Consider the following 11495-nt stretch of genomic DNA (forward strand, 5'->3'; position numbering starts at 1 on the left):
CTAAGTTCACTGCCAGTATCAGAGCCACCTTCTAGCCAAGAGAAGAGACAGAAAAGGAAGGCACAGTCTTCTTTTTTTTATTATTAGTTTATTTATTTATTTTAATCAGGTATGTATGACAGCAAAATGCATTCTGATTCATTGTGCACAATTTTTCATTTTCTAGTTGTACATGATGTAGCATCACACCATGACTTTAAGGACACAATCCAGAAGCTTTCTACATCATTTCTGTCACATTCCGTTGACTAGAAGACAAAAAGATGCAGATGCTTGCCTCCAAAAGGGCTGAGAAACATCGTCTTAGCTAGGGGACTATACACCCAATCGCAAAATCTATTTCAATAGAAGGAGAGGAAAAAAAATATTGTTGGACTGCTAGCTTTCTGTCTTGTACACCTTCTAGCAAGCCAGCATTTGCTAGCACTTTCCAATGAGTCAGGGCGGGAGAAGTCCCGCTGGTCTTTGATATTGCAACTGATAGGAAATAAAGGGATCACGACGCCTCTTTCCTAGTTTCTTTGGTGCTTATACTTTCCATTTCATCAAAACAAAACTTTAAATCTAGGTATAATTTATAAAGGAAAAGTCACCCTTGTAAATGTATAATTCTATGAGTTCTGAGAAATGTATGCCGCCATGTCACCAATATTACAATAAAAATATAGAATTCTAGTGGGATGCAGTGGTGCCCGCCTGCAATACCAGTGGCTCTAGAAGCTGAGGCAGGAGGATCCCGGGTTCAAAGCCAGTCTCAGCAAAAGCGAGGTGCTAAGCAACTCAGTGAGACCCTGTCTCTAAATAAAATACAAAATGGGGCTGGGGATGTGGCTCAGTGGTTGAGTGAAATGCAATTCCCAGTACCAAAAAAAAAAAAAAGTTGAATTCTAGCACCTTAAAAGTTCCTTCTTTTCCTTTGGTAATCAATTGTTTCATCTACGCCTAGAGATACTCTGGCAACCGCTGATCTGATTTCAGTCCCTGTAGTGTTGGCTTTCTAGAATGTCATGCAAAGGGGATCTTATAGTATGTGCCCTTTTGAATTGGGATTCTCACTTATCGTCGTGCTACGGATTGGTCTTGGTCATTGCGTGTATCAGTTCATTCCTTTTTGATTGCTGCTGTCAAGTATCAATAGCCCACTTTTTAAAATTGCTGAACAGTATTCTGTTGGGTGGATGTACCAGTCTCTTTAGCCATTCATCCACCGAAGAACATTTGGGTTGTTTCCAGTTTGAGGCAATTATGAATAAAGGCGCCATTCACATATTGTTCTGTTTTTTTGTGTGAACTTGAGTTTTCACTTCTCTTGGGTAAATACCTTGGAAGGGGATTGTTGGGTCACATGGTAAATGCATATTTAACTTTATGAGGAACTGCCGGACTATTTTCCCAAGTGTCTAAGACGCATAACAAAGGTCTTAGCAGAAAATCCAGGGTGGTATTAGCAGAGGAACTGTGGGGTTTGTACTCCATGACAGCAAGATGTGTAGCTCAGGACTGATTCTCTGACCTTCCTAGAGATTCACCAGGCTCCCTGATGTCCTTGAACATATCCTCTTTTCTGCTTAAACTACTTGAAGTGTCTTTTATTGCATGCAATTAAGCACGCTGATTGCATGTGAGTCAGATGTAAAGTCTGTCTTATTGGTCGGAGCCAAGAAACGAGCACATGCAGTTTCCACTTCCAAAGCGTAGAAACAGCAGGCTCTTTGAGAAGGAGGTAGAAATAGGGAGATATCAGGGGCATCAGTTGTCCTGAGGACCCAGTGTCTCTCCTTCCTTCTAGGAATGACACTTCTTTTGTCCTTGTGTGGATTGTCCCTGAACCAGATAGTGAAAAGAAGATTCATATGCAGGTCATTTACTCTGGAGGTACCAAGAAGATGTGTGAGGAGTAGGAAAGGGTCACAGGGAAGGGTGAATGAAGGGTGTGTTATCTACAGCGATTGGGGCTTAATCTTGCTGCGGATTTTTGGGAGCCAGTGCAGACTATGTGTCATAGAGTTGTCCCAACCAAGGGGTGAAGGAACTGGGGACATCTATCAAGCATCTCGCATCAGTTGCTAGTTAAGAGCTTCTTTCAGGAGCTTTAATTCTTTGGTCCTTCCAGTCTGCCCCGCTCTTGGGCAGGGTGGGTGCCAATGTCAGATAGTCACAGTCCAGACAGTTGGAAGCCTGGTGGTGTGCTTGGAAACAGTAAGTGTGGAGGGATGTGGGTGAGTACCAACAGCGTCTCTCTGAGACTACTGCTTCCTCCATCCATCTTGGTGTCCTTATGGATCATGTCATCTTATAGATATTGATTCCCCAATGCCAGCCACAGATGATTAGTTTGGGGGGTCATCAGGTTATGAGCCAGTTATGACCTCTTAACTCAGCTAGTTCAAGCAGGGATAGCTTTGCCTGTATTAAAAAGTCTCTGAGGGGCTGGGGTGGTGGCTCAGTGGTAGAGCACTTGCCTAGAATGTGTGAGGCACTGGGTTCGATTCTTAGCACCACATATAAATAAATAATAGGTTCATTGACAACTAAAAAAATATTTTAAAAAATCTCCAAGATGGGGCTGGGGTTGTGGCTCAATGGCAGAGAGCTTGCCTGGCATGTGAGGGACCCTGGGTTCAATCCTTAGCACCACATAAAAATAAATAAACAAAATAAAGATATTGTTTCCACAATATCCACAATGTTTTTTGTATAACTAAAAAAAAATTTTTAAAAATCTCCAAGATAACAGTGCTGTTTCCAATGTCCATGGCTTTGTAACAGACCCCTCATTTCCTAAATGTACTGGCTTAAAACAAAGATTTATAATTTCCTATGATTCTGTGAATTGATTCTTCTCCATGTGGTATTGCCTGGGCCACTCATGTGGCTGCATTTGGCTGGTGTCTGGGATGGTGTGGAACATCCAAGATGATGCCTGTCACCTGTCTAGGGATTTGGTGCTGGCTGTTGGCTGGGGTTCTTTGATTCTCCTCTGTGAGGCCTCTCTTTCCACATAGTGTCTCCTCCTCTAGGGCCTCTTTGTGGGGCCTCACTCTCCAGGTAGACACTGGACTTCCTTACAGCATGGCAGCCAAGTTACAAAAGCATAAGCTGTTCTCACAGGCTTCATAAGGCCCAGCCTTAGGACTGGCAGAGCATCACTTCCACTGTGTTCTTGGCCAAAGCAAGTCACAAGGCCAGCTCAGATCCTGAGGGGAGGAAAAATAGATTGTCTACCTCCTGATGAGAAGGACAACATGTGCGTTTTGGGAGAGAGGGGTTCTTGGTGACCATCTTTGGAGACCACCTGCCACAAAAGGCTTAAACAAGGTAGAAGTTACTAGTCTAGGGTTGGTGTGGCCCCTCCAAGACGAAGGGCCTGCAGAACCTTTTGTCTTGTTTCTCTCTTATTCTATGGAGCTGCTCTCATCTGTTTGTTCCAAGAGGACCCCCTCACATATTCAGATTTCTGCAAGTGGAAAAATCAAAGACGAGGAGTTAATGTACACCCTTTCACAAAGATATGACCTACAAATGACTTACCTCACTTCGCACACTGTCTGTCAACCAGAGTGAAACCATGAGATCACTCTAGATACAAATGAAGTTGGGAGATATAGCCTTGTCTAGTGGCCTAAGTCCTGATAAAAATTCCATGGCAGAAGAAGCAAGAGGATATTGGAGGACACTAGCATATTTTTTTTATTTTCAATTTTTATTGTAGTAAAATACACATAACATATAATTTTCCATCTTAACCAATAAGCATTCATTATGGAGGTATTTAATGTATTTCCAGTATTATACAACATCACCACCAGCCATCTCCGTAATTCTTTTCATCTTCTTAAACTGAAACTCTATACCCATTGCTATGGTTTGAATATGTCCCCGAAGTTCATGCGTTGGAAATTGAATCCCTAATGCAAGAATATTGAGAGGTTCAACCTATAAGAGATGATTAGTGGCTAGGTGCGGTGGTGCACACCTGTAATCCCAGCAGCTCAGGAGGCTGAGGCAGGAGGTTTGGGGTTTCAAAGCGAAACTCAGCAATTTAACAAATCCCTAGGCAACTCAGTGAGACCCTGTCTCTAAAATAAATTATATTTAAAAAGAGGGGCGGGGATGTGGCTCAGTGGTAAAGCACCCTTGGGCTCAATCCCTGGTACAATAAATAAATGAAAAAACAAAACAAAATAAACAAAAATAGGAGAGAGGGAGAGAGAGAGAGAGAGAGAGAGAGAGAGAGAGAGAGAGAGAGAGAGAAAGGATTAATGGTTTATTGCAGTTCTCTCAGAAGTGAGTCTGTTATTACAACAACAGTTTTGTTATAAAAGTAAATTATGGGCTGGGGACATACATGGCTCAGTGGTAGAGCACTTTCCTGACATGCAGGAGGCCCTGGGTTCAATCCGTAGAACTACAAACAAAACAAAGTAAATTAGGTCCTCTCCTGCATGTTCTTTCTGTCTCAAATGTCATGCCCTTCTGTCTTCCGGCACGGGATAATGCACAAGAAGTCCTCCGCCTGATGCGGGACCCTTGAACTTGAACTCTCCAGCCTCCAGAACAGTAGAAAATAAATCTCTTTTCTTTATAAATTTCATCAGGTATTCTGTTATAGCGTCCCAAAGTGGACTAAGACACCTATTAAACACTGATTCCTCCAGGTGCAGTGGTGTGCACCTGTAATCCCATCTACACAGGAGGCTAAAACAGGAGGATCATAAATTTGAGGCCAGCTTGGGCAATTCAGTGAAATCTTGGCTAAAAAAAAAAGAAAGAAAGAAAAGAAAAGGACAGGATCTGGGATGTAGCTCAGCTCAGTGGTCTGGGCTCAGTAATAGTGTCCCTGGGTTCCAACCCTAGTATTAAAAACTAAATAAATATGTACATTTATAAAAAAAATAAATAAATAAAACCAAAACATGAATTTCTCATTCCTCCCTCCACTTTAGCCCTGACAACCAGCATCCCAATTTCTCAGACTCTGACCACTCTGAGCAGCACATATAAATGAAATCATACAGTATTTGGGACAGTAGCATTTTTATTTGTTAAGTGATAAAATCAAGAAGGTACCATGCACAGGTCTGGGATACCCTTAGACTCCTGCAGAGACAAGGAGCCGGGTTTAATTCAACCATCTATTGCTGTCATTTAGTTCCATAGCCAAAGATTGGGGTGTTGGGGGATACAACAGTGAATAGGACAAAAAGGTCCCTGTTCTCACGGAGTTTCCATTCTAGAAGAAATGGCAGATGAAAAAAAAAAAAGGAACTCATAAATCAGAGAATTAAGGGTTTGACAAATACCAGGGCGAAAATGAAACTGAGGGTGGTGGGGTGACTTTAGCAGTGGCGGTCAGGAGAGGCCTCTGTGAACCTGACATTTGAGCTGAGACCTGAGGATGCAAAGACTTTGGAAAAAGCATCGCAGGCAGGGTGTCAGTCCACTTTCTGCCGCCGTGGTGGGATACCACAGACTGGGGAATTTGTAAACAATAGAAGTTGATTTGGCTCTGGGTACTGGAGGCTGGGAAGTCTGGCAGCTTGGCGCTGGCATCAGGAAAGAGCCTGCCTGATGAGTCATAAAATGGCAGCAAGGCAGGCTATCACATGCCAGGCAGAGGAAATTGAAGGAATTTATCCTTTTTATGAGACACTTACTTCCTTGATGAAGCATCTATCCATTTAAGATCTCACCTCTTTTTTTGTTTTTGTTCGTGGTACTGGGAATGGAACCCAGGGGTGCTTTACCACTGAGCCACATCCCCAGTTCTTTTTATTATTATTATTATTTTATTTTGAGAAAAGGTCTCCCTAAGTTGCCCAAGCCCCTGCCCCTTAATGCTGTTCCAAAGGCAACATAAGTTTTAGAGGAGACACTCAACTCACAGAACAGCAGTGGCAGCAAGTACAAAGGCCCTGGGGTGAGAATGAACTTGACCTATTTGAGAAGCAGCCAGGAGGGCGGGGTAGTAAGTGAGTCAGGCAATAGTGTAGTCAGTGAGGGGAAGAGAGATAGGAGGGACAGGCAGGGGAGAAATACTGTAGACCTTACACACATTGATGTGTATATGGCTTTATTTCTCGTGGGTAAATAACTAGTGGTGGGTTTGCTGGAAGCTGGGTAGGTGAATACTTAACAAACTACCAAAGCAGTTGCTCTAATCTCATGTTTCCACCAGCAGTGTATGAGATTTCCAATTGTTCCACGTCTCTGATGACACTTGAAAGGGTCAATCTCTTTAATTAGTCATTTCAGCGGGTGCATGGTGATGTCTCCTTGTGGTTTTCATTTATATTTCCCTAATGACTAATGATGCCGCATACTTTTCCTCATGCTCAATAGTGGCCATATGTGTCTCTTCTTTGGTTAAGTGTTCAAAAAACCAAAGGGCCAATTTTTTTTTTGGGGGGGGGGTGGTACTGGGGATTGAACCCAGCATTGCTTTACCACTAGGCCATACCCTTAGCCCTTTTCATTTATTCTATTTTATTTATTTTGAGACAGGGTCTCACTAAGTTGCCCAGGCTGATCTTGCACTGCGATTCCAGGCATGTGCCACCATGCCCAGCTCTTAGGGCCATTTTTTAGAATTAGAATATTTGTCTGATTTTTATTTTTTGCAGTGCTGGGGATGGAACCCAGGGCCTAAAGTATGTTAGGTGGCTCTGTCCCGTTGAGCCACCACCTCAGGCCTGTTGGTCTGATACTTCAAAAAGCTTCCTCTGGCTGTTGGGGAGGACAGCAGCAGCTTCCACAGAGGTCACTGCCTGATTTCCAGGAAAGCCGACTTTGGCCTTCGCCCACTCTTGGCCTGCTGCCAGGGCAGGTTGGGCCACTTTGCAGGTCTTGTGTGGAGACCTTCAGTCCAGCTTCCTCAGCCTGGCATCTTTGGAGGCAGAGGCCAGACAGTGGGGATACCGTCCATTTTATCTTCCTTCACCCAAAGGGGGAATCTTATCTGCCCATCAGGCCCAGAGACCAGCCTAGGACACTGCGTTCTGTGCTCTACGCCAGCACACCTGCATCCACTGCAAAAACATGGAGGTATTTCCCTTCTTTCTGATAAAGATACTGTTAACTCATGTCTTATAAATGTCTGCATCAGGGGCTGGGATTGTGGCTCAGTGGTAGAGCGCTAGCTTAGCACGGGCAGGACTCAGGTTCGATCCTCAGCACCACATAAAAATAAAGGCATTGGGTTGTGTCCATCTACACTTAAAAAATAAATATTAAAAAAAAATGTCTGCATCACTCCAATCCCCTTGGGACCCCCTTGAACTTCACACTAAAAAGGGACTCCAGGACTTCAGCCCAGCCCACAGGCCACGTTTGTTCTGACTGGATGGTGCCTGGGTGTCCCGACCTGTCAGACTGGATGTCTTCTGGGGACAGCCCAGGCCTGGCTGGAGTTGGAGGGTGGGTCAGGAGGCTGATGCTGAAGGGCTGAGGGAGGATTTTTATCAAGCCCAGAACTCAATACGGGACGTACTAACACCAATATCAATAATGAGGATGGTAATTAACATTTCTTGAGCCCTTGCAGTTGTGCCAGATATTCTAAGAGATGTTACAAAACCCAAGCACCGCAGCAGGCTGCCTGCCCCACTTCCTGCTCCCACCCACAGCCAGAGGGAGCCTGGGAACACCTGTCAGGTGAGGGCCCTGGTTACCCTGCTGGCTCCCTTTGCTCCGTAGTCTGCTGTGTCTGGGGTGGGGAGGGAGGGCACAGGGTCTCTTCCTCCAGGCTTGCTCTAGACCTAATGGGAAGGTTCTGGGTTCTTTAGGGATCAGACTTGGCCAGACCCAGGGGCAGCTGTGAGCAGCCAGCATGGTGCCAGCCTTGCCCTGACCCTCCAGCAGCCCCCAACTCCCCAACCCTCCCCTCTTGGCACTCAGCATCTGCCTCATGACCAGCACTCAGCTTCCCCTTTTCTCTCCTGCACCCAGGCCTGGGAGTGCTGGGGTGTGACGTGAGGACGGGGGAGGGGGCTTCCTGCAGCTGGCTCACCCCCAGCACCCTGACCTCAGGTTCCTCCTTCTCCTGCCCCTGCCTCAGCTCCCACTGGGAGAGAGAAGTCCCTGACTCCTCCTGGGTACCCTCCCTCAGTCCCTGTTCCCAGCCACTTCCTCCTCCTGCAGGCAGCCCAGCCCTGCTCAGTGGTCACCGCGTTGCCCTCCCCCATCTCACCTAAACCCAATCCTGTCTCTGTGGTGTGGTTTCTGTGACACTAATTCTTACTTTCTCTCTCTTCTTTGCCATCATTTTTTCCTTCTCCATCTTTCGTCTCTTTTTCTTTCCCCTAAGACTTAACATCACTGTCGTGCGTTCAGTTTTCACTTTTATTTACCGTGTGAACTTAGGCAAGCGTCTTTATCTCTCTGTAAAATGGGAATAAGAGCATCGACCTCAGAGGAAGTTTGTGGGGATTAAATGATTTAACACTTGGGACAGAGTACCATATGTCAGGGTGCCTAGATGCTGAGGCTCTCTATATTCTGTGCACATCACAAGAGTCTGATGACCAGGGCTGGGGAGGTAGCCCCGAGGTGGAGAGCCGCCTAGAATGCACAGGATCCTGGAATTGGTCCCCAGTATATCCCCCTCCAAAGGGGTCTGATTATCAAATAATTATAGCTGACGGGTGCCAGACCCTGTTCTAAGAATGTTAATTCATTGAGTCCCCTACAACAACCCCACAATTAGGTACTGTTTTACTCCTAGTCTTACAAGTGAGGCCTAGAGGCTGATGATGCTCAAGGCTGCCTGGCCAGGAAGAGGCAGGACTGGCTTCACTTGTACTCAGGAGTGACCCTCCTGATACAAGGCTGCTGACCCCTGACTGGTGATGGGGGTCAAGAGCTGACACACGTACCCTTCGCCCTTCACGTCCAGCTGTTAGGTACTGTGTGCTGCGCAGGCCCTGGGCCTGATTCTTTCTGGTGCTATCTCTGTCTGTCCTTCCTCCTCCCCTATTGTCCCCTCCTCCCGCTGCACCACCCACCGCAGACTTCCTCCTTCACTTGGTTGGAAGCCACGCCGCATCCCACTGGCCCCTGGACTGTGGTGTCCGGCAGTGTCCAGGAGTCATGGGGGACCTGGATCCCTCGTGGCGGCTCCTGATCCTTCTCCTCCTGACTGTGGCTGGTGAGTTGGGGGCTTCTGCAGCTGTGTCCTGAGGCCCCGGGTTCAGCTAGCGGCAGGGCAGTGTGGTTCTGGTGAGAACCAGAGGGGAGGTTGGGTGGAAGCAGGTCCGCGTGGAGCCTCTGGGTCTCCAAATCTGAGCCCCCAAGATTCGGCTGGGGGGGAGGGGATCATCTAAGGGTGTTGCAACAGGACAAGCGGGCAGAGAAGTCACATGGCATCTAAGCCTTGGCGCTAGTCCCCTCCCAGGTCCCACCAGATACTACTTTCTGCTTTTTCTGGCTTCTAAGGCCCACTACCAGCCATAACCCGGTGCCTCAGTTTACCTCTTTTTCCCTTCTCAGGTCTCAGTCCTGTCCAGGCCCAGAATGGTAGGCCTAGACCCTGCGGTCCCTCTCCCTCCCTCCCAAAGACCCTTTTCCAATCCATTCAAACTTCCCCCTGCTGACACCCACCCCCTAATTCCCAAAGCACATGGACCTCCCCTGACCCATGTGCCATATTCCCAGAATGCAACTGCTCCCCAGTGAGCCCCGGCGTGCTGGCGGGGATCGTGCTGGGGGACCTGGTGCTGACCCTGCTCATCGCCCTGGCCGTGTACTCACTAGGACGGCTTGTCCCTCGGGGACGAGGAACTGCAGCAGGTGAGTGGGGCTGGCAAGAGATGGTCTGGGACACTGTAAGGGTGAGACTGGTGGTGGGGTGTAAGCTCCCAGGTCACAAACATCCAAAGGGATGGAGGTAGAAGGACTGATTTTAAGACAGCAATATGGCTGGGTGTGGTGGTGCACACCTGTAAGCTCAGTGACTTGGGGGCTGAGGCAGGAGGATGGCAAATTCAAGGCCAGCCCAGGCCACTTAGGAAGACATTGTCTCAAAATAAAAAATAAAAAAGGGCTGGGGATGTAGTTCCATGGGAAAGCAACCCTGGATTTAATTCCCATTATCAAAAACAAAAGCAAACAAAAAAATGGTCCCAGTTTACTATTCTGTCCATCTTTGCACCCTGTGTCACCCCTTTGTCCCTCTGCAGGGACCCAGAAACAGCACATCACTGAGATGGAGTCGCCTTATCAGGTAAGAAAACCAGATTCATTCCCACATCTTTCTCCTGCCCATTCCTGTGGGCATCTGGATTATGGACACCCCCATGTCCTCCTGAGGACCCTAATGCCCCTTTCCCAGGTGCTACCCCATACCTAGAAGGCAAATGGGACATCTGTCCAAAAGCACACTCAGTGATAAACTGCAACCTTAAGCTTAGCTTAAAATGTGTGGAGCAGAAATAAAGGGTGTCTTGCCTTTGTAAGATCAGAAACAAGCCTTATGAGGCCCCAAATTGTTCTGGAAAAAGCTTAGCCCTAGGAGAGGGCTAGAAGAAGCCCTCAGTAGGACAAAGAATGGAATTCAGCCCTAGTTTAGTGACTCAAAAGAGAGGAATCTTAGAATTTGAGGAATGAGAACCCTAAATTATTTTGAGAAGTAATCAAAGCTAGAGACTCTTCAGAAAAATCCACACACAAAAATACAAAGTCATGCGTATAATCCAGAGGCACTTCAAGTGATGTAGACAGAGGTATCTCTCTAGTTCTCACTCTGCTAAGGCTCCTTCTTAATCCTTTAGGGGGGGTCATGAGATCCTGAGACCTCCCCGTCCTTAGAGAAATGCACACTAGAAACGGGTCTTTGGTATATGAGTTCAGGGATTCTACCTAAGGCCTGCCCCCTGGGACCACAGACACCTCTTATTTGTGAACCAATTTATTATCCGTAATCAGCTTTGCTGGCTTGCTTCACTTGTGGATTGAATGTTTCTTTGCAAAGTGTAAAAATCTCAAATTGGTTCTGTGAGGTCTTGAAAACTGAGAAAGCTTTCCTGTTATTGATAGCAGTGAAATTTTAGGCAAAGCGTTACCCTGGTCTATTTATTCCTTCAGTGGATTTGTTGAGCACCTACATATATAGCAGAATTTACATCCTAGCTGGGGAGACGGACTTGAAGCAAATTAACAAAATCATTTTGGAGAGGCACCATGAAGAAAATAGAGCAGGCTGTGTGATAATGAGTGGGGTTTGGGAGAAAGAAACTATAGATGGGGAAATTGAGAGCTGAGACTTGAAGAGGGAGAAAGAGACTGAAGGTCTACAGGACTGGTGTTCCAGGCAGAGGGCATCATAGCACATGCAAAGGCCTTGTGGCTGGCTGGGCATAATGGTGAGTCAAGGAAAGGTGAATGCTGAATTCATGTGAATAAAATCCAGATCTCTTCCACTGCCATGTTTGAAGAAGTTGCGGGGGTGGGGGGGGGGTCGGGGAGCTTGAAGATCCATAGGATGAAGGTGGCTGGATTTT

At 46.7% G+C, this 11495-nt stretch overlaps 1 protein-coding gene across 2 annotated transcripts in view; it reads left to right on the top strand.

The window, feature by feature from the left end:
- The first annotated feature begins 8986 nt into the window (after positions 1 to 8986).
- Positions 8987 to 11495, top strand: part of LOC107151825 (transmembrane immune signaling adaptor TYROBP) — a 3910-nt gene continuing 1401 nt past the window's right edge. Inside the window, exons 1-4 of one of the 2 annotated variants that reach the window (XM_015497237.2) lie at positions 8987 to 9145; positions 9487 to 9513; positions 9652 to 9786; positions 10176 to 10219. In XM_015497237.2, the coding sequence (XP_015352723.1) occupies positions 9088 to 9145; positions 9487 to 9513; positions 9652 to 9786; positions 10176 to 10219 (264 nt within the window). In that variant the 5' untranslated portion in view covers positions 8987 to 9087. The remainder of the gene's footprint in view (positions 9146 to 9486; positions 9514 to 9651; positions 9787 to 10175; positions 10220 to 11495) is intronic. The other variant, XM_048791201.1, reaches the window with a different exon arrangement.

This window comes from Marmota marmota, unplaced genomic scaffold (genome assembly GCF_001458135.2).
Source record: "Marmota marmota marmota unplaced genomic scaffold, marMar, whole genome shotgun sequence".
Classification (NCBI taxonomy): Eukaryota; Metazoa; Chordata; class Mammalia; order Rodentia; family Sciuridae; genus Marmota; species Marmota marmota.